General features: G+C 38.5%; 1 protein-coding gene across 1 annotated transcript in view; it reads right to left on the reverse strand.

The window, feature by feature from the left end:
* Positions 1-21,881, reverse strand: part of LOC140235193 (C-1-tetrahydrofolate synthase, cytoplasmic-like) — a 36,054-nt gene extending 14,173 nt beyond the window's left edge. Inside the window, 10 exon segments of the mRNA XM_072315230.1 lie at positions 402-511; positions 514-573; positions 9,539-9,650; positions 11,306-11,442; positions 12,060-12,160; positions 13,639-13,775; positions 14,109-14,162; positions 14,626-14,685; positions 15,218-15,302; positions 21,763-21,881. Coding sequence (XP_072171331.1) covers positions 402-511; positions 514-573; positions 9,539-9,650; positions 11,306-11,442; positions 12,060-12,160; positions 13,639-13,775; positions 14,109-14,162; positions 14,626-14,685; positions 15,218-15,302; positions 21,763-21,797 — 891 coding nt within the window. The 5' untranslated portion in view covers positions 21,798-21,881.
* Between the last annotated feature and the right edge of the window lie 1,918 nt (positions 21,882-23,799).

A 23,799-nucleotide genomic window follows, 5' to 3' on the forward strand; every position in this document is an offset into this window, starting at 1 on the left:
GTAATGCAACAGTTTCATTGACACAGAAAATATTATTGCTTTATGAGTAGCACATCGGACATGATGTTGAGAGCGCCAGCACACACTTTTGCTGATGGCCAGGCATTCTTTAGCCTCATACATTATCGTAGATTCAATGCATGAAACTTGACAGCAAATTAAACTTTAATATGCTTACATCATTGCACTTTGCTGTTGAGGAAGTTGAAACACCACAAAAACTATATGAAATGAATCAGCTGCACATCTATTTTGGAACTCTGTGAGACAATAAAAAATTTTGCCAACCTGTTCGGACGGGCAGTCAGGCAAAGGTCAGATATCTAAAACAAGACAGCCTCCGTTCATTTTACTTGCCCAACCATACGTGGGCACATGGGTTTTTGAAGCACCCCGATAACTCACCAGCGTCCCTTCCACAGTCTCTTAGCACTCTCCACAGTGTTGCCCATCAGCATGGCCACGGTCATGGGCCCTACTCCTCCCGGAACGGGGGTGATGGCGCCCGCACTTCCCTCACTCCATTGTAGTCCACGTCCCCCACCATCTTCCTGCCTGTCTTGGAGAATGGATCTATAGTAACACAGAGAGGGGTGCGGTTACAATGATGAGAGTCACAGGTAATGTCTCATGAAACTATGACAATGGGAGCAGTCTAACACTTTGGTTTGATGTGAACATTAACAGATAAAAGATGAGGATACCAACGATGGGAAAGTATATAATCTGTGGCTAAATAGTGAGAATACATTTGTATCTAATATATGACATGTAATATCTCATATCTGTTGTCTACACATGAACTGAGCTACACACAACAGGGTGAAAGGACAAGACGATGTAAAGACATGGCTTGTTTTCTTTTATTCGAGGGTCAAGAATTTGCTTTCTTAGAAGACCTGAAATCACGAAAAGGAGTGATTCTGTTATCCCTCGCTAACACAGACACTGCTATAAATACTTTAGCATGTGGAGCTTCAGTTTTATCAATCATTTTCATTCATTAAGATGCAGCATCATTTTATTCAAAGCCCCTTGCTAACATCCACTTTCTTATAGAAGGCAGTTTAGGATTTCTCCAGATGTTATGACTGCATGGTATATAATGTAGTCTTGAAAAAGACTGTTTTATATAGTCTTGAAAAAGACTAGTTTTATGTAGTCTTGAAAAAGACTGTTTTATATAGTCTTGAAAAGACTAGTTTTATGTAGTCTTGAAAAAGACTGCTTTATGTATTGTTTCCAAAACATAACCACATGTAACTGCTCTGATGACAGAGTTCTAATGATTTTTCATTTCAATTCTTTGCATTGACAACAAGGTAGGAAGAACAGCAAAACTGACTGATATTTCTCTTCCTTTTACATTTGGTAAATCTCATATGAATTTGTAGTTTTATAGGTACATTGAATTTTACCATGTAACTTACAAAACCAGTTCCTACATAGGATATTTATAAGACAGAGACACTGTTGACTAGTAGAAATGAAGGCCTAATTTCTGCGTGGGCAGATATGTTAACATGGCGTGAGAAAATGGCAAGTTGGAGCAAGCTGATCTGGAAAATGAAACCAATGGCTAATTTGCATAATGTCGTAGCACATTCATGCACACATGAATAAACAAATACAGGAAAGTACTAGAAAGAAGTGAACACTATATGTGAATACGATGGCATACTACAAATGCCACTTTCACTTTTTAGCAGAATGTTTCAGCTACTAGTTTGCAAAATTGCTTTGGTTGTTTGGTTTTTTTTTTGGGGGGGAGGGGTGCATAGTGAAGACATTCTTTTTTTTTTAGCACAACTTTCTTTGCAGTAACAGAGAGGGAAAAATGGACTATGTGAGTTTAATTTCTATTCAAACACTGATACATTGTATAAGCAATTGTATATATAGCAAAGGGTTGAAATATATGACTGGTTGAAACTGCCGACTGACGCTTATTTTGATGGTTGTTGAAAGCAGCCACACAAAAACATTTGTACTGTATATCATTTCCCATTAATGACAGAAAAGTTGTCAAATGACACACATGAGACAAACTGTATTAAACAGTGCCAACCCTGCACAATACACTGAATGCCTCTACATTGTACATCTTTAACACAAGTGCACATCCAAGTGCACAGATTTCCACAGTAGTACGTACTACAGCTGAATTGGAATGTTTGGTGGGGGGGGGGGGGGGGGGAAGCACAAAATGTACAAAATCAACATCAAGTGAGCAAATGCCGACATGGTATCCCAATTATTTCGTTTTCATGGCCAAATCTTAGAATCCATTTATAGTGATTAAGATCCTTTTTCTCATTGATGATGCAACAAATGTTTCATAAGTCAAAGAAAAAGAAATCAAACCAAATCAAACCATAAAATGTGAATTTGATTGATTTTGCTGCTCAGGCATGACGAAGCACATGCAGATCAAGAGGATATGTATGCTGTTTGCACAGAACACTTTATTGTACTCAATGTCACACAGTCATGCAGGTACATACAGGTATAGTAGATAATCTTATGGTGGAATGACAAGACACAAAAGTATAGCACAGTGAATGCATTTCAGATGTGGGCAAAGAGTGTGGTGTCAATATAATAACTCAATGATGTAACTAGAGTTTAAAGTTCATGGATCTGTACACATTCAGATGTTCTACCCAATCCCAAACACTGCACATCCTATGTGGAAAACAATCCCTTCAACAGCAAATAGAAATGGGTAAAAAGACTTTGAAAGAGTTTGTTTGTGTTTGATCTTTTGATTAGTAAAAGAACAGTGTGCATACAACTGACCTGATCACAGAATGACCACATTTCGGTCAGAGCATTCAATAGGCAGGCATTTGATTATCATTCACTTGTTGCAACCTGGTATAAACTCAACAGAAATGATCATTAAAGTCATATTACAAGTATCTCATCCCCCCTTGCCACCCTCACCCTCCCCAAACTCCTCCCCCATACCCCCCCCCCCAAAAAAAAAAATGTACTGAATTCACAGTGTGAATTATAAGTTTTAGGCTTAACAGCACAAAAAAAAAAAAAAAAAAAAAACCAGATAACTTAAATGTTTAGAAGAACTGAATTTTTTTTTCCTCCAAGAGAAAACAATCTTACAAGCACAACATAAAAATGTCATGCTTAGTAGGAATCAGTGATGAATTCATAGAGTTGTTTGCCAGTCTCATTATGCCTAGGAGAGAAAAATTGTTGAAGACACTAGCTGGTAGCCTTCTTTCTGTGTGAATATTGCAGGGCAAGATTAGAAGCGGCACTGAGGAGAGCACCCTCACGGAATCCCCCCCCCCCCCCCCCCCCGTAAACCCTTTATTTTATTTATTAAAGGCCACCTCCAATCTACAGATCTAACAACAAGGGACAGCTTTTTCCATTAGCGGGGGAAGACATAGTTAGATTGAAGTGATTTCGGCCAGCCATGCAAAATGGTAGAAGTCTCAAGAGCCGGAGCAGTGTTGTATAGGCTGACGGAATAAATTGGCACGGATTGCGTGGGCAGAGTGATGCAGGGTACAATTTCCCCCATCCACCCCCCCCCCCCCCCCCCCCAAATTTCAGATGAAGAATACCACCTCCTCCACTGACTGTAAGATGAGGAGGAAATTACATGAGGGATGCAGGAGCACAGGTTGGAGACAGAATGCATGGGCAGAATGACATGATAGCCTACAGTACGAGATATGAGGAGTTGGGGTGGTGTTAATGAAATTTCGGAGCAGCTTTATGTCAGCAGTCAAGAAATCATAATTTTTCTTCCCTAAAATGTTCTTCCATTGCATGTAATAGAGTGCTTTAGATATGAATGCAATACATGTGTGCAGTGTTAGTCAATTTTCCAGCTGAAGCATAGCTGTTAGCCACCTTCCCATAAAGAAAAGAAAATGCAAAACAGTTTAACAATTAAGAAGCTAATAAGAAACAATGCATCAAATAATAGATTTAAAAAAAATGAGAAGAATAAAGAAAGGAGGTGTGATCATGAGTGCCCCATGCCGTCCACTGGTAATGTGGTGTTACTTGAGATCCTACAGCTTTTGTCCATTACCAGTGAGTGAGCTTTTGAAGTGGTATTTACTCTTTGTTTGTTTTTTATCATCATTATCATTTTGTTGAATAAAACAAAATGAGAAGAAAAAAAAAGTGGGTAAAGGAATATAATTTGGACTTTTTCATAAACAGCATGGGAGTGAAGTTTTCATGACAATGAATTGGCCCACAAGGAGACCATACTCAATGAAGTAGAAACAAGCAACTTTTAATTTGATCATTGTACAGAGCTACCTTTTCTGTCTTTTGCATTGCTCTTGAAAACAAAAGACACTAAAAATCCTCTCAAAATGCAGCCATTTAAAACAGCACTTTAAATCTGCCTTGCACTTCAATTAAACAGTACAATTGACAACTGGAACTCTTCAAAGAACACAGTTATGGTTCTCACATAAAGAAGAAAAAAAAAAAGGTAAACTCTTCCCGTCCAGCAGGTACTACAAAACATTTTTTCACTGTGACATTGTGCGCATAGTATCTTGTGTATAAATCCACAGAAGAAATCACAATAAGTGATCGGACAACATTCAAGTCTTTATGCTGATGTGCCAATGAAAATTTACGAAACACTGGTTTGCTGCATATATGACGACACATTCGAAGCGGTAGAACATGTGACACTTCTACGATACAATTGCATCAAGCATTTTCTTCTATACATGTACCTCCCAACTCACATTTGCATGGGTCTTTGACAAAAATCAGCAAAATCATGTGACAATGGAGCATGCGATTGGTAGTAACAAACCATGCTTTTGTGGTGAATGTACTGAAAATGATATCAGATAAACATGTATATAATCTGACAAATTTTGACAATATGATGAGCTCAGAGTCATTCTCACTGAGAATGCCTGTAAGACTACCTAACAAAACCTTTATAAGTGTGTGAAATTGGATAAATATTCAGATAAGGTGTCAAAACATTGGACTTGCCGTCAAAGTTTGTATTAGTCATCCACTATTGACACCTGTTTCTTGCTGTATAGTACAGTATATTTGTGCATGGCCAATGAATGACCAACCATACACCTCGGGACAAACACAATACACACACTTCTGACAACTGATTAATGAGTTTGTATTCCATGTGCTTTACTGCATGCAACACTTATGACTCTGTACACGTACATGTATAACAGCACACCTGTAAGTAAAATTTTTCACATTCTAGTCCCCAAAGTAAACAGGATAAGGGGTCCATGTGACAAATATTACAGGAAAAAAAGAGGGGGAAAAAGACAGATTACTTTAGTTGAAGGCTACGAGAAACCATTCTTACCGTCTTCTTCTAACTCAGAGCCTGTTGTGGCATCTGGATTTATGAACGTAATGATAAACAAACAATATACACATTATTGGAAGATTTATTCAAAACTGGTTCAATATTATTCTCTTTTTTTATTACTCGAAGCTCTGCTACACACAAAAGAAAAAAAAAAGAAAAGAAAAAAGAACGAACTCCATGCTCCAGCATATACCTCCTGTACAATAGACATTACACAAGTTTGAACAGTCAAGTGTTTCTTTGAGGGAAAAATAAATTTATGCACAACAACAACAGACAAACAAACTCCAAGTTTCATACACTCCATGATATAATCTACATGTACTGGACATACCACAGTAATAAGTAAGACAATACTACGAAGCAAGTGTTAATTTTAATGATTTTGATCATTTTGATCTTGTTCTGTAACAGTGGAACTTCTAGAAAATGAATTTGTCACACTTGGTTTGAAAAGAGGACATTTCCATGCTTTTTGATGTTTTAACCAGTTACAGACACTTAAAAAAAAAAAAAAAAACAGCTTCCAGTTTTAGTTTCAACAGTGGTATTAGATAGTGAAGAATTATCTGCATATCCTCAATTTCCAGCAATACGAAGGAAAAAAAATCCATGACACAGATTAGTTTAGGTTTGATCCCTTTCACAATTTACTACAAAAGCCAACAAGAGTTCACAAAAACATTTTCTTAGAAATGTTCTCCTCTCTGACAGGTGCCTTTAATTAATTACAAAATTTGGCTCTATTCCAATACAAGACAATAGAAACTATCAGACACATACAATGCAATGCCTAAAATCTACCCTCCAGAATCCTGTGACAATGGAGGACAATTTAGCACTGGACGGTTCACAAAGTGACTTATGGAGCAATGCCATATCACATCAAGTTGACTTTAATATCACAGTAAAGTTGAGCAACTGAATGACACAAGTTTCACCAACATCTGACACAAGATTGTTAAATTAGAGAAAATTAGAGTTTCAAAGTATTTCCCTGCAAGTTGCCTATTAAGATGATGAAGTCACTAACTCACAACTCACTCCACACTAATGTTCCAAATTTCATAACTTTCTGCAGGTGAAAGTCCAATTACCCCTGTAAGCGGCCTGCACTTTCTTTTATGCTTGGAGACAATTTGGAAGATGGAGTGAAGAATAAAACTACTGCGAGAGTAATAGAATTTGTAATCAGCTTCTCTGTTACACGTACCATACTGCATGAATAATCAATCACAAGCTTGGGTGACACAGACCCTTAATTGGCTTTCGTAACTAGTGGAGCAACAAGTCGTCATATCTCAGTCTAAATATGAATAATCGTAATGTCAACATGGAAATGACTATGCCTCTCCTCCTATGACTTTATAATCATAAAACTCTTTGTACTAACATTATCATGAAAAAAAAAAAGGGTATGCTATTGCATAAATACTTAATGTGGTTTATGTGGTCCTTGAGAAGGGCAATTTCAGTTCAAAGAGTCATTTCCAGTTACTGTATGGGGCTGCGATATTTGCTGTTTCACATACATGCTCTGCAAGCTAAATGACAGAAATAATTGTTGGACAAAGGTACTGAAAGGTAAATATTGCATTACTGCACTCGAGGCAATCACAGCATGGTGGAACCACACATGGATATATGGCAGTTTCTAACATGTACTTATCACAGCCTCTTCCATTCATGTGAAGATGAAAATAGATAAGAGCACCAGATGCATAAAATGAAATACTATAGAATTTTAGAACCTCACGAGGTGCATGGCTCTTTATTTATTGTGAGCATTGTGTGTGCGTGTGTGCTTTGAGTTTATTTTAACAGTTAGATTTTGATACTGCCTCTAGACTTCCACTGAAGTATCAGCAACTTCTGTGCAGTGGTCCACGTAAAGAATTCGAGAGGATAAATATTACTGATCTTCCAACTGATATAGCAGCATAAGAATCCTTAGAATAATTTGCACAGAAAAAAAGGGGGCAAAGGTCTTGATGAAAGGTACCACAGATCGAGGCATGTGAAATGCTGTGAGGCAACAGTGTATTAAACTCAGAATGTGTTTGCAATTCAATGACAACCGCTTTATCAATGGCCAGATAAAAAGACTGAAGGATTTTAAAGTGATAGCCTCAAGCTTTTGAGTTTGAATGCATACATGCAAATACAAGAACCCATAAGAACCAATTTGAATTTTAAAAACATAATCAATTAACAAACTTTGAGAATTTTTGCAGAAATATGTTCATATGCTTTAAAAATGCCATGCAAAAATAAAAATACAAATAATAGAACACCCCATTCACACTGAGCAGAAGCCTTGTTTCTTAACCTGTTGAGGACGAGACCCGAGTATACTCGCTCGGGCAAGTGTCTTTGGGAATACGTGTTGTGGCAAAATCACCCCGTCCTAAACAGGTTAAAGACACTTTTTAATGCCTCATATGAGTCTTGTGTAAAGAGACGAGATAGTCATGTGTCATTTTAGAATCATCTCTGTATAGTTTTAAAAAGCAGAATTTAGAGCTGTTTGGCATCGCGTCAATTATACAGAGTGGTTTGACAATTTTGTAAAAAACTTGGAACCCGATATCTTCCATGAGCCTTCATGGTGTACTATTAACACAAAACCAAATAGAGTGCATATACATCATGAAGGCAGCCTACATGTTTTACAACACAGACCCTATAATGATTCATACGGGCTCAAACTTTATGCTGCAGTAACAATGGGGTATCAGATTCCCGGCACCGATTTTAATCAACAGCAAAGAAATTTGAAAAGGTAGGTCAGGTATCATAAGTGAAGAGTTTTTCAAGCAAAATCTGCATAGCAAATGATACATTTGTAAACAAAGGTCAAAAACTATTGTGAGACTTGTTTCAAATCAAATCAATTTTTTTTCCTATCTTTAATACTTTTTCAAATGAAGTGGAGAGATGATAAAGTGTACAATTGACTGCACTTTTGTAAATGCCCCAAAATAGGATAAAATACCAATTGTTTCATGATCATATAAGTCATGCACAATCAAAATGACTAAGGCAATATTAAGACAGGTATGGTATCAATGTGCATTAATGCAAGTGAGAGAAGATACACCAGCAAGAGTAGCTGAATAAATAAATGTGCGGGTACACTGTATGTAAGTTGCCATAACTATGCTGCATGTACTTCATGTAACCAAAACATTTAATTTGTTATCATCCCACATACCTTATGAGTACATCATACACAAATTTTAAGTACACTGTAACTAACAATTGGCAGTTATCAAGGAATATTCTGAAATACTGTATACGGCATATATTTCGCGAGTCTAAATTTTCGTGAATCAGGAATTCGCGACAATTTCGTGAGTTACTAAATTCGCGATCGTGGAGTCCTGTCCTGAACGGAGAAATGTAAACGTGTACGTCACATCCACATCAGGATCAGAGTCAATATTTTCGTGTGTCTTTCATTTCGCGAAAAGCACGCGACTCGCAATTATGAAAATAAAAACCTCGCGAAATATTCAGCGTATACAGTAGCTCATGTAAATGCAGGACAACACTGCTTGAAATTACAGAAGTTGGTTTCTAACAGCCAAGTGTAACTGATGGTCTTTCCCACACAGGAGGTTCTGATTACAGCTATTGATACAGATTCAAGATATCCACTCTCTCGGGCAAAATGCTGGACATTTTGTTTGTATACTTTGCTGATTATGTAATAAAACATCCTCAGATCAAAGACTGGCCATGGTTACTGATTATATGAACTGATAAAATAGTTTGTATCATTCTTACAATCAGTCATTGAGAGTTCATTTTTCATTTTGCTGTTAATGGATTATTCATTGTCATTTTTGAGAACTCTCTTCTTGTGCCACAAGTCCACTTAAAAGTCTCTTCTTCATATGTGTTCTCCTTGATGCTCAGACAACTTTGCAAAAACGTTCTACCCACCAATTCCTCACATATAACAAAGGAAATTACCGGTATGCAAATTGTATCAATCCACCACCATCTTGAGATTGGTTGTAACACAAAACAACAAGATTTCATACACTGCATGTACACTCTTGTGATTGTTACCTTTTTCTCTGTTAATGCATTTTTCTCTTTCTCTCCCTGTCTGTCTCTCCTATTTCAGTATTCTTTCACACTGAATTCTAAATAAATGAATAGGCTACGTACCATCAAGGAAGTTAATCCCGCAGTCGATCACCACAGCACCAGGCTTGATCCATTCCTTCTGTACGAAGCAAGGCTGTCGAATACCGACTACGATCACGTCAGACTCGCGGATCTGAAGTAAAATCGACATTAGGTATTGGGGGATGAGTAGGCAGTTCATTAACTGCTAACATTAAAAGATTAGTTTATGTTTTATTTTTATTTTGTGAGTGTGTGTATGTTAAACAGCCACAAAGAAGATCGATAAATAAGTCTCCGTACAACTGCCATACAAAGTGGCAATTGAATTCTATCAAAGAACTGTGTGCTAAAACGCAAAATAGAACAACTTTTTCTTTTCAGTTGAAAATAGCCATGAAGCAAGAACAGACCACAGAAGATTTATAAAAATATATATATAAAATCACATAACTTTATTTAATCATATACACCTAAAAGTCAGGATGTACTCTACCATGGCTTTCTATGAAAATCATAATATTAACCCATTCGGTCTCATTATTGCTCTTACATTCAGGCTATTCCACTAAGACTATTCAAACTCTTCTACTAAAATTTTTATATTGTGGTTTCATTAATATTTGTACAACTCTTCAAGAAACTGCCTTAGGTATGGTACTCACCTGTATAAGTGCTAATTTCAAGAATACGATTGGAAGAAATGCTTCTCTTTTCATGTACTCTATCTTGTGACAGTGTGCTGAATTGGAAATATAACACCCATTCAGCATACATGCCTTGAAATATATAACTCTAAAAAAAAGGCACAGTATAAACTGCAAGAATGAATAAAGAATCTGTTTACTTTACAGACCTTTCCATTACTTTTTTATTTGTTCATATCAAGTGTTTGCCTTTCCTCTTTGACTCTTTGATTTCTTTGCACTTTGGCAAAGTGGGATATCTCTTGCTTATCATTTCTACACTATGTTCAACTACTGTATCAGTATAATATAAGCAACACACCACTTGTGATTTGATATGAACCTCCCTCGTTTCTGACACCTCAATAAGATTATGAACTGCACAAAATAATATGAACATATCACATCAAGTGTTAGCATTACTACCATGAAGAAAACATGAAATCTTTGCAAAATATAGCTCAACATCGAGTAAAGCATTTCACTTTTGTCAAATAAAGCTTTGTATTATTCGAGTGGGCAAAACATCTTGATCTGGCCAAATCATATTGCTAAAAAGAAAAACAGCAATGTATAATACAACCTCTCCTTAAACATTTTGTGGGAATCATGCTTTAATGGACAGAAATGAAAACTGTTGCTCTTATCTATCCATTAACATGTCATGTAATACTAAACATGGCCAGATATTAGATTTGCCAACCTTAAAGCAAACACCTATTGATTAATTGCGCAAAGTGATATATTGGTATTCAACTTAATCTTGACTCTGATTTTATATGTCTAGTCCAAAGACTACTAGTACACAGAGAACTTACATCAACATGTACATACATGTAGTTTGGGTTTTTGTGTTGTTACATAGGGTAGGACATTTTTAACTTGAGTGCTTTTATATGATCCTTGACCTTTATCAGATTGTAGTGGGCATCAACAGGATTAAGGGATCAAACATTATTGCCCATATTACATCTGTGTGATGTGTTCTAGATGTGCTGTAATTCTTTATCAAGTGTTAATACAGTATCTAAGGAAGACAAACTCAAGCTCGAACTCGTCTGCAAGCCCACTTGCAGTGCCCTGAAAATGTCTTTGACATGTTATTCGGGGTACATTCACTCACAATTTCATCGATGTTCTTGGTGCGAGAATGGCACATGGTGACCGTGGCGTTGTGGGCCCGCAGGAGGTCCGACATCGGGGCACCGACAATCTTGCTCCGCCCCAACACAGCCACCCGTTTCCCCTCCACTACCACACCTGTATCGATGAGAAAGGGTGGAAATGTTTGATACATTAAAGGCACATTGTAAACAGACGACCCCTTTAAGACTGTGCAGATTTTCATCACATTTCTTATCAGCACTCCATTAATCACGTCTCTTCCGATACTCCTCAAGGCACTGGATGTCATGGGGTTTCCTTTAGACCGTAACACAGGATATCATTTGATGATTAAAATATTATGGTTCAAAGTTCTTACAATAGTAGCTCCAAAACTCATACAAACCAGCAGGCTGATGGCTAAAATGGAATGCAGAAAGCAGCTAGCTGACAGACTATCAGTAAATCTTGATGACTTATAATTGACTTCCATATTTTTTTCACGGTCTGCCAGACTGGCAAAGCAAAGAAAGGGTCAGATGTGATAGATTCTATACTGTGCACACTGTACACAATTTCACACAAGGTTAAATTCACAATCATGGATTACAGGAATGAACAGAAAAATGTTTGTGCACACACGGCGTTCAAGTCAAGGTGAGAGTCAATATTTTCGGGCACTTTTAAATTCATGAATGGCACCAGACTCACAAAATTAGCAAAAAATGAAAAGCTCGCGAAATATATGGTGTATGCAGTAGATTCAAATTTACCCGATCTCTTCAGGAGCTCCATACATCCACGTGGAGTACATGGCAAGAAACACTGTCCCAGTTCACCGCGGGCCAACTTCCCTGCATTGTGGTCAGTCAGTCTGGCGAGAGTCATGCAGAAAGTGGTACTTACAGCATACATTTAAACCACAATTCTACTGTGTTCACAACTGCTCAGTTCAGGTTATAAGCACTTGCGCATCACAGTGACTATGCTTTCTTGCACGACAGTCACAGATGCAAGATCTCTAAATTTACCACTGTGCCAAGTCATATTACTTACAGATTAAAAAAAAAAGCAATTTTATTAAATGCATTCAAATATTATATGACGATAGCTAGTGAAGCAATAAAGAGGGCACACAATGTTCTACATTAATTCCGGATAATACATGTACACTTTCCTTCCTTCTTTTTTTTTTCTCTCAATTTAATAGGAACATAAACGTTCCATGCTTTCATACTTTCAGGGCTGCAGATAATATGTATTAGGGAAAGAAAGATATTAACCCTATTCCCACCTGGGGGGGGGGGGGGGGGCCAAAAAGGCCCCCCTCGACGTTTCGCGTGATTATTCCGCAATGCGTGATGCTCTCGCTGCGACATTTTATGACTTTTTTCTTTCAAGTACTGTAAAAGTGGATATTTTCGCGTGACTAATTTTTCGCGCTTGGCCGGGTCGGAAGAGTTTCGCGTGTTTTTAATTCCGCGGAATCAAGACATCACGCACAGGCACATATGGCAAGCAAAAATATTCGCGTGCTTTTATTTTCGCGCTAGTTTCTGGTTGCGCGAAATGCGCGAAAATTTGAACACCGCGAAAATTTCCACTTTTACAGTATCGCGCAACTCTTGAGACCAAATTTGTTGCTCCCGGGCATACTGTTTTGAAGCCACGCCCCTTTGAAAAAAATTCGTCTACCCAATAATTGCTCAAAAACGTGATTTTGTGTACAAATCCAATGTAAATTGCGTTTTTGCAATTAATTCATATAAAAATAAATATTTTTACTTTCAATGGCTGATAATGATTTATTCTAGCCTGATTATGCTTTAAAAAGTTTCTGTGGCAAATTTTGACGAAAAAAACAACAAAAACAAAAAGTTAAAAAACAAAAAATATATAAGAAATTCAATAAAGAATAAAATACATAAGATATAATTATGAAGCTGAATTTTTGCTCCAATACTATTGTTGAGGATATTGAAAAGAATATGTTCACCAAAAATTAGAAGTCTTGGAGCTTTATTTTTTGATTTATAGGCAAAAAATTATTTTTGCATAAATTAGCATAAATTGATATAAAATACATAAATTAGAATTTGAAAAATCTAACTATTGTAGTCTTGTACATTACATTGGCCTCTACCTTAGTGCAAATTTTCGCGAGGATCGCGCGATCCACGACTGAGATCTGATGGGGGGGGGGGGGGGGGGGGCAAAAAGGCCCCCCCCCCCCCCCCCATGGTTTCAAGTCCTTCAAAAAACCCGGTGGGGTTAGGGTTAAGGGTAACCATGCTCCTGTTAAACAGGAGTTACAGATTACCATCCCTTCCCATGCAAGCAATGGCAGCTCACCCATCAACGTCCTTTTTGGGAGACACGGCATTGAGGAGGGCATCCTGGTCCATTGGCTCGTCCGACTCGGGAGGCATCTGGACCAAGATGCCATGGATACGAGGGTCCTTGTTGAGGTCATTGATCTTGTGGACCACCTGTATCAAAGGAAAATCCCATGGTATGAGGGGACCTGCTTCTACTTCATGGATTGGAGCATTTTGGACATTATGGCACACTGATCACTTCAGCACTGCTGTCTTGTACAAAACACACAGAAACACTGAACAAATTCATCTGAATTTCTCACTTGTCACAACTATGTGGAATTGCTCTCAAAGGCAAGAAAGCAATAACATTTCAGCAGATGATGATTATGAAGTTCTTGGATGTGAGTGTAACAACTTGTGGCTGAAAGCTTTATAAACAGAAGCATTTCATTGCAAGACTTGTATCGCAGAGAAATAATTTGCTATGCCAGAGTAGCTTACCTCAGCAAGAGAGCTGGAACTTGGAAGTTTGTAGTGCTCGGCAACCATCCCAATCTGTACAAGAGCAAAAACAGAAAGCCAGTCAAATTTAGCTTCTTTATAGCTTGTTCAGCAGAGAATGACCAACAGCAATTGCATATCTTTGCAGTAAATTCACTCAAGCTGAAACAACAGAACAATACTGTTTCCTTGGTTGTTTTTCTTTCTTTCTTTTTTATTTTGCATGGGTATCCAATGAAGATATTGCTCCTGGTCATAAGGTTGCATAATTTCTTGCCAATGCAATATTTTCCTGGATATGCGTTTCTAATTAGCATCCCGGCAAGTGCTTCAAATCCTAAAATATAAGTGCATTCTGGTGCAAAGTTTCACTTCACTTGACCAGACATCAGAACTCCCCCAGACTGAAATTCACGAAAGGAAACTGCTGTATGATGGCAGTCACGATGGAAACTCCCAGACAATGAAATTCATAATCAAATTGATTTTAAAGGGCAAAAAATCTCAACCCTCTTACCTCTGCTGCTGCTGCCAGCTTGAACTTGATGTAGCGATTTGAATCACATCTGTCACCAATCTAAATCACAGAATTAGTGATACAGTTAGTAATGAAGCATATATAATATACAGCATACACACAAAGTGAAAGGTGCATCACTTGTACTAGAATGTCTTTTTGGGAAAGAACATCACAGGTGGTTTTCAACGACAGATATCAAGTACCTGAAGACTAAAATTCTAAAAATGTCAAAAGACTCAAGTTATGGCCATGACAAAACATTTAACCAGATATTCAACAGATGTGGTAACTGGTCTAAAAAATATAACACAAACTCAATCCAATACATTTTAATGAGAAATGAATCAACAAGGGTACTGAAGAGAAGTGTGGCCAGTGTGATAAACAATGCCAGTTTTCTTATTAATCATTCAGGTGTGGGGGCATTATCATCCAGATTTGGACAATATGCTACTCTAACGGAAAATACCATCTGCACATCAAACATCATAAGAACTGAATACTTGAAAAGGAAGGCTATTCCTACCATCACTAGGTATTTTATGCACATTTGACTTTACTTGTTTTATATGCTTATTTGTTGTTTTACCTGGACAATGGCAAGTCCTGGCATGAAACCTGGATGTCTCTCCTTCAGCATAGCAACCTCCTCCTGGAGCTCCTGACGGATCTCCCTAAAGTGGAATGAAAAGAGAGCATGGAATGGGAGGGGAAGGATAGTTTGTATCTCACAAACACACATGACCATTTGACTATACACACAAGCATTCACACACACACACAGTTCACAAACACACAAATCCTACACTGTACATAAAAACCTTTCAATGAAAGCACATAATATTGGTGGCAAAGCTTCTGCTTAAAGGCATGAAATTAAAACAATCTCTTAAAAAAAGACACACAAAAAACCCCCCAACTCAAGGGATGAGTCGATTACAATGTCAAGCAGAGAAAGCAAGTGCCACAAAGGGGTGAATGAGAGGGGAGAAGGGGGGGGGCAGACAAGGGAAAGAGAAGGGGAAGGGAGGAGAAACGGACAGAAGGGGGAGGTGGGAGGCGAGGGGGAGGGGAATGGGAGAGGATTTATAAGAGGGATGGAAAGACAAATCCAGCTGGGGATAAAGCTCTACAAGGATTCCCAAACAGAATGTCAAATTATGCATACTCTAGACATTTTGTCCTAGTTTACATATAAAGCAAAAAATGACTTTAAATTGTAATCAATAAATAATGGGACATTTAACTACTTGTTGGTAATGCACTCAACTTTACACGTACTTAGTCATTAAACTTCCAGACACATTTTATAACGACATATCACTTTTTCAACAAAGTGCTGCGCTCTTACGTAGACGCAACATTTCTCTCTCCCCTTATGTCAGAGCAAAACATGGACACTGCATTGGCACCACACTTTCATGATTTCACGCACTTGTGGCAGTAATTTCACATGGCACCGTTCACTAGTTACTACAATGTGTATGCATAAAAACCCACACTGGGATAATCATGTGACACCAGGGCACAGACACCTTGTGTAAGCACAGTGCATCGTATTTCCTTTGTTTACTTGTCAACAGAAGAAGACCAAACATTTAGCCATTATCTCAGTTCCCCAAGCTCAACCCTGGGAATGAGGACCTTGATGTGAGATATCACAAATGCAACTTATGCGCAGAATTCAAACACCTTAGTTCTCCTGGCACCACCCTCAAAGCTTTTGATGTTTCATTTGTGCAGAAAGTGACACCTCGTACGTACAGGTAAATGGCATGTTTGTAAAACAATTACAGCTAGACATATCAAACTTATTTTTCACTGTGTGAATGTGTGTAGGACTGCCCCTATGTCTGTTATGTGTATTAAAAAAACACACACACAGTACACATACACTTTCTGTTTTTCCTTTCTCTGTGTATTCATTTCAAAGATTTTTTATGTTCAAAGGGAGTGGTTACAAACTCCCCTCACAACTGGGAGCAAACATACACACAGAAAGCTACTGGTCACTGTTACATAAACGCATGTGTCTTTACTTTTCTCCTCTTCATTACTGCAAATTATTTAAATGAAATGAAGCGATGATAATAATAATCATCATGTGGGGATGTGCTAATTATGTAGAGACATCGTCAGCAACAGAGGGGCGCCCCCATGTGGCAAGCACCTCTCTGCTTGCTGTTCACAGGTGAGTTGATGAAAAAGAGAACGTCGCAAATTATACAAGAATTTCATTGCTTAGATGTTATGGTGCTGTATTATCATTATGGGTAATTGTTATGAAGAGTTTTAAGGGCCAAACAGGCATATTATGTGGAGTGAGAGTGTTTGTCAGAATTTACATGAAGCCATTCTATTTGTCTCTGGTTGATGGTGGTTTTGTTCAGTGGCACTGAATGCACGGTAACTTATGTATGTACGTACCCGTACCTGTGTTAAGTCGGTCTACGGACTTATGTTGTGTGTACGGGCGTATGTAGTTAATTGCGGCTGCCGTAGTCTTGTGCGCACAATGTATTCATAGTGCAGTAGTACAATGCAAGGGCTGCAGGCCTGCGTAGGTTTGTGTACGTGACCAATTACGGTATTGAACAGTGTATTATGTAGCGCTGTGTAACAGTATAGGCCGTTTAGCGTGATCTGTGTACTCTGGTATTACATAGTGCTGTGTAGTATGAGGCGCCTATAATAGTGTGATAAGATGCTGAGTTGATGGTTTTTGATGGAAGCTATTTACCTACACTACATTTTGGTGATGCATTTATGGTGGAAGAGTTTAGAGATAGAGTCAGAGATGTACAGTGTAGGTACAATGTTGTGGGTTTATGATGTAATACCACTGAGGTTGTAAGAGGGAATACTATTCCTTTTGCTTCCCCTAATAGAGTAAGATTCTGTATTGATCGGGACTAGGGTATCTTGTAAGTGTGTCGTCTAGCAAGAGATTTAAGAAGCTACCTGAGTATCGATCATAATAGTTTTGACACACACAATGGAGGAGTTAAGAATACAGGTGTATTGCACTGCCGTTACCATCATTTAAGGTTTGTTATGCTGAGACATTGTGTAGATTTGCATTTGTTTTTCATAGTTGGTGTACCCTGTGATCTAAAGTTGTAAGATCCACAGTAGTTGGGTATGATGTAATTTTTCAGCATTATTTTACCCCCATCTTATCTTGCTGACATTCCAGATTTGATGTAGTGGGACCTATATGGATCAGATGTGTGATTGTAATTGTTTTGAGTAGGGATAGGTGATTTAACTGTGACAAAGTGATCTGTAGATGTTAGGAATGGTTGGTGGAAGAGAGGATTTATCCAGATGATATCGCGTGACTTTATTCTAAGAGCAAAGGTGATTTTATAGAAGGGTTATGTGGAAGTGTTAAAGGGACTGTACAGTACTGGTTGAGGTAGGGATTCATGTTTTGAACATTCCTAAGTGAGATAATGAAAAGCCTTTTATGAAATATGAAAGAGCATGTAATTTTAAGATGGATTCAACGTTCATTTGATGAAAATTGGTTTTCAAATGGCTGAGATATCCAAAAAAGTGCTAATAATAAAAGGCGACATGCCCCAACTTTATTAGGATCTCTTTGTTTTACTTTGTTTTGGGATATCTCGGCCATTTCAAAACCGATTTTCATCGAATAAACTTTTGATACCCCTTAGAACTGCATGCTCTTTGACATCTCATAGAGTGGTTTCTGAATATCTCGCAAAATGTTAAAAGCTAAATCTACACCTCGACCAGAACTGTACACACCCTTTAATAATGGATGCATTCAGGCTCTGGTTAACTGTTCAGCAATTCAAATCAGTGAAGAGAGAACTGCTGTCTCATTTGTTTTTATTATCCAAACAAAATAGCATAGTTTGAGTCAGATCTTTGCTGGACTCTAAAACAAAGGAGGTATTATTCTTTTCACATAATAATGATGAATAAGATATGTATTGTATATGTATATGCAAGGACTGGTAGTCATACATGTAAAAAAGCCTTTATCCTACTATATGGGGTCTGACATTACACTAATAGAGTGGACATGACACTGGCTGCTTATCATGAAGTGTGGAGAGTATGATTTTATTCCATAGAGTGAGCCCTTTATGTGAATAGACATCACAGTGTTGTAAGATATAAGTCTAAAAAAAGCAGATATTGTTACAACATTACAACACTGTATCAAATGGTTCCACAACATTTTGTACCCAGCCATTTACAGTCTGTTTAATGTATTATAAATGGTTTTTAACAGTTTTGATAAGTGAAATAATAGAGAGAGTTATGTCACATACAGTTGATTATATGGCAGATGCTTTCACTAGTTATGATACTATTATTGATACTCCATTGTGGATTTTTATAGTTATAGAGACAATAACTCACTTGGTATCTGTGTGTTATAATGAATGAGTTGTTTTGGTGTTAAACATGTGTGGACTTGATGATGTGCACATAGTGTTTCAAGAGTTCTCCTGAAGTACATTTTAGGAGCTGTAATTGTGTTGTGACTTTATTATGAGTCAATAAAAGAGACCTCTCTGCTTGCTGTTCACAGGACTCCTGTCGAGTGTTTGTCTTTATTGACTGCACGACCTCCCACCCGAACCCGCGTGCCGTATAACCATCTCCATCATAGACACACATACACACACACACCGTCTTCACATCATCTCGCCCTTTTCTCCATATCTCTCTCTCTCATCCGCCCCCATTCGGCCCCTCCCTACAATCATTATCATACATTTCTTCATAGTAACAAAATATGATTCTAAAATCACCATGTTTTGCTAATCATCACCCTCACTCTTCAAAGTAGGGTAGATCTACTGTTCATTTCCCGGATGAGGAACAAATTTGTTTTCCAGTGCATTTTCTGGATTTGTTTTACCTTAACGTCCCCCCCTACCCCCCCCCCCACCAATCTGAAAAATGTGACCTGCTACAACAAAAGGATCCTAAAGTCACTGACGGGTGAGCCGAGAAAATTGAGTTTGAAGTCAGATCATCAAAATTTGTCAAAACGTTCAGATTTCTGTTTTTGACATAATTTTGTAGTCTAATAATAATCTTCTATAATAATAGTCTTCTATAATCTGCCGAAATTTCGAAGTTAAATGATCAAAGGAAAAGCAAGAAAATATTGTTTTTCTAGGCCATGATTTTCCGACTTTCAACGGAACAGAAACATGTCCAAAGATTTGGATTTAGCGTCTCAGCTAGACTCCGCCCCTAGCAACGAGGGAGTCATCTCATTGGTCAGTGCATGGCATCCTGGTTACATATTGAATGTGGGTAGACTGTTGGCGCTAAGCTTGAATGAACATCACGCAGGTTGCTAGGAGAGTACCTTCTATTGTCAAACAGTGAAAACTGTCTTGCTTCCCCTTGATCATGATAGCGTTGGAAGGAAAACTTAGAAGGCGGTTTTCTCAAAACGCTGATTTCTTAAACCACTCGACATGCGCTAATAAAATCATTGATATCTCCGCAACTGAGTACTTTTATGAGTCATGTTATATATGACATTAAAGTGGAAGAGTAAGGGAATAATGTTGTCATTTTCAGAAAATTGTCCTCCCCCGACTTTCGGATCCTTTTGTTGCAGTGGGTCACAAATGTTCTGCTGCACCTGTATCGTATTTCAAGTCAGGTGATCACCAATTTACCTATTGCAGAGGGCATGTCCACTGTCCTTGACGACATTATTCTTTGAAATAATGGGGAAAAAAATGGATCCACAAAAATCTTATACCACCTGATCCATCTGTGACATACCCCGCGTTCACATTGGTCCCCGCAACGCGGGGACAGCCACAAGAGATCTTCTCTTTTCTACGACTGACCGTTCACATTGGTATCTCATCTGTCCCCGAGCTGTGGGGGCAATTGGGGCTTGGGGCGAGCTCTGCCAGGCATAGCGCATGCGCACATTTGATGACCACAGCTGGACGCTATCAATTTCGCCCCAAGGTCACTCTCCCCTCCAAATCTTGTCCCCGTACCTGATTTGCTTGGCGGGGATGGGGGGACAAGTCCCAGTGAGCATTCACACGGTTTTGGAGGAGAAAGTCCCACAGCTCGGGACTTTCCCCGCGTCGCGGGGACCAATGTGAACGCGGGAATAGAGATATCCAGGGGCAGGGGCAGGGTATATAGGCCCTACAGTTAAGGTGACAGGCAGCGTGTGTGTGTGTGCACCATATGCTCACACACACACACACACCTACATACTAGTACCTCGCCTGCATAGGGTTGTTTGTGGCAGCAGCAGATGAATGAAGCAGAAAAATTTTAATTGAATCTGAGATTGATGTGGCGAGCTTCACATGCCATGGTATTTACAAAATAATTGTCACATTTTTTTATGATTACACAAATACAGTGTCACATCACACAGCACAGAAGATTGCCAGATGGTGCATGGCGCATACGATGGGACCCAATTTTTACGAGCAATTTGTTTTACTTTGTTTTTGAATGTGTCAGCCAATTTTCTTTAACGTTAGGCCTAAATACCCTGAATAAATTTTGAATTCCTCTTAGAATGGTATGGTCTGTACTATTAGTATTAACATAAAGTGGTTTCATGCTATCTTGCAAAAAGTTAAAAGCCCAATTTTCATCTCCACCAATACTATTACTATCCATCCCTCTTCTAACAGTCACGCGAGTATCATGACTATTGTAAAAGCTAAGCTCAGCCTGGCGCCTGGCCCCTGCGCCTGCCCTGGCCTGGCTGGGCACTGCTGAGTGGTGCATGGACATGGTGGTGGTGGGATCAGGGAGGCACTCAACTCGGCGGCGCTCTTGCACGTTTTGGGCCCTTGCTCTCTTGATAGTTTTATATTTGATCTGTCAGAGAGAACCAGGCCGCTGTAGGACGGGGCTGATATCCCTCAGCAAACATGGGTGTACATTCAAGCCAGGCACACGTACCCCACTCCATTCACCTCTTCATGATCATGTATTGTTAGGTGCAGTTACATTAACTTACAGTTTGGTTATGAATATGAGTCGAACCGCCAAAATTTCAACGAGGCGAGGGTGCGTCATTTGCAACGTACATTTTCAGTCAGCAGTAGAATTCTAATCTATTAAAAAGTAAATTTAGCAACTTACTTGGCGATTCCTTTCCCGTCGATAATACTAGCCATATCTAGACACGGTCGAAGGTATGGGTACGGCAAAACTTTCAGCCTCTGACTGGCACTCAAGGCGGATTTGGATACCTCTCTTGAGGTGGTATTGGACACCCAGCGCTTCACGTGTTCAAAGTGCAACTTTGTCGATGGCCTCACGATAAGGCTCCGTATCCGAAACATTCTCCACTAGGCCGACGGCGGGCGCTGCTCCACTCGCTCGAATAGCTACCGCACCGGTACGCAAAGCAATTCTCAATTATAATTTGCAATTTCCCGCCTGATCGTCATCGAAAATAGGAATCCACATAGGCAGTTTAATACATTAAATCAACTGGAAAACAGCATATCTTCATAACATATTATACAGATCATTCAAAAAAATCGCGGAAAGCACATCTTCGGAACCATTCGCCGGTATATTTTCGCCGGGTGTATTCGCGAGTGTACACAACTGCCGATGGTAATGTTTTCAATTCATTTGGCGCCACATGTGAGGAACAAAAAGAACGCGCGCCTTTCTCCGAATGAAAGCTCTCCCAGTTTCCGCTTGATTGAGATGCGGTTAGTGACGTCACGGTTGGCAGACCCACGGATCTTCAGGCCAGCTTCGCATGCTTTCGACCAAAACACAAAATGAATGAACGTGGGCGAATATCACGTGAACAGACCCAGAGAGCACATGGGATGCCGGTCTGTCTGTGTTGTGTCGCCGCCGTGTCCTGAAAAGGTCATTTCAATGACATCCTCATAATGGCTGTGCCAGCTTGCTTGCATAGTAGGAAGACAGATGCAAAATTGCATATTATAACGTGTTAGTGATAGACTTGGTATCGGCAGTACACTTGGTATCGCAAAGAGCTTTTAATGAGTATAGGCCTAAATGGTGAGGAAAAAAAAATCTCTTATAAATGACACAGGAAAGGTATGAATGAAAAGAGTCGGGTCGGGATGCAGTAGGCCTATTGATGCCAAGAAATGCTCCAATGTCTTGTTTGCAAATAGATATTCTCTTTAGATAGTCTTTAGGGCCTATAAATATGTTTGTCTCAGTGACACATGTGTGGGTCTTTTGTTTGGAAATTAAAATAAAAGTGAAAAATGACACTGGATCAATGAAAATATACACACACAAACATACAAAAACAATCTAGAAATCTATGGAATTTAAATCCCTTAAATATCAGAGATTTTTTTTTTCAGTGAATATTATATCCCTGACATTTTTACTTCCTTCATATTTTCCAAAAGTTTGTTTTTACAACAACAAAAAAACTCTCAACCTTATAATACTATCTTTCAAAATCGCGTTCATAAACTTAGACACTTTAAAGGGATCGTAAAGTTTTGGTTGAGACATAATTTCAGGTTTCTAGCATTTTTTTGGTGAGATAATGAGAAACCTCTTATGAAAGAGCATGTAATTCCATGAGGAATTCAACGTTTAGTTGAGTGATCTCTTGGTATCTCGCAATAAGTTAAAAACCCAATTCTCATCTCCACCAGGTATACTGTGATCCCTTTAAAGATATGAATTTCAATAGTTCATCTATGTAATTTTCTTTCTCTCTTTCGAAATCATTATGCTCAAATTTATACAATATTTCATCAAACCACAGACACATACACCAACATGCAGCCGATACAGTCATGTTGTTTACAGAAGGTTATCAAAAAGATCTGAATGATTTACCACTTCCATCCATCTGCAGGTCAATGCCGTAGACTTCCACTGTCAGTCATCATCTCAGTAACAGTAAAAGAATGTGTACATTTAATTGAAATATGAATACTTTTGTTAAATTCCTTTTATATTTTTTTCTTTGTATCTTTCTGCTGTCTAAGGCAGAAGCATTAGTTCTGACACCAAGCATTGCAGTTCTTATCTTACTAGAAAGAGAGAGACACATTAAACGAAACCTTTCAAAGTAATGAATTGACAGCTTTTCCTTAACAACCACTCAGTGATTCACTGATCTTTTTCCTAAATTTGCATTGTATAAAATGTTGTTTTAAA

The sequence above is a fragment of the Diadema setosum genome, chromosome 1, assembly GCF_964275005.1.
Source record: "Diadema setosum chromosome 1, eeDiaSeto1, whole genome shotgun sequence".
In the NCBI taxonomy this organism is placed as follows: Eukaryota; Metazoa; Echinodermata; class Echinoidea; order Diadematoida; family Diadematidae; genus Diadema; species Diadema setosum.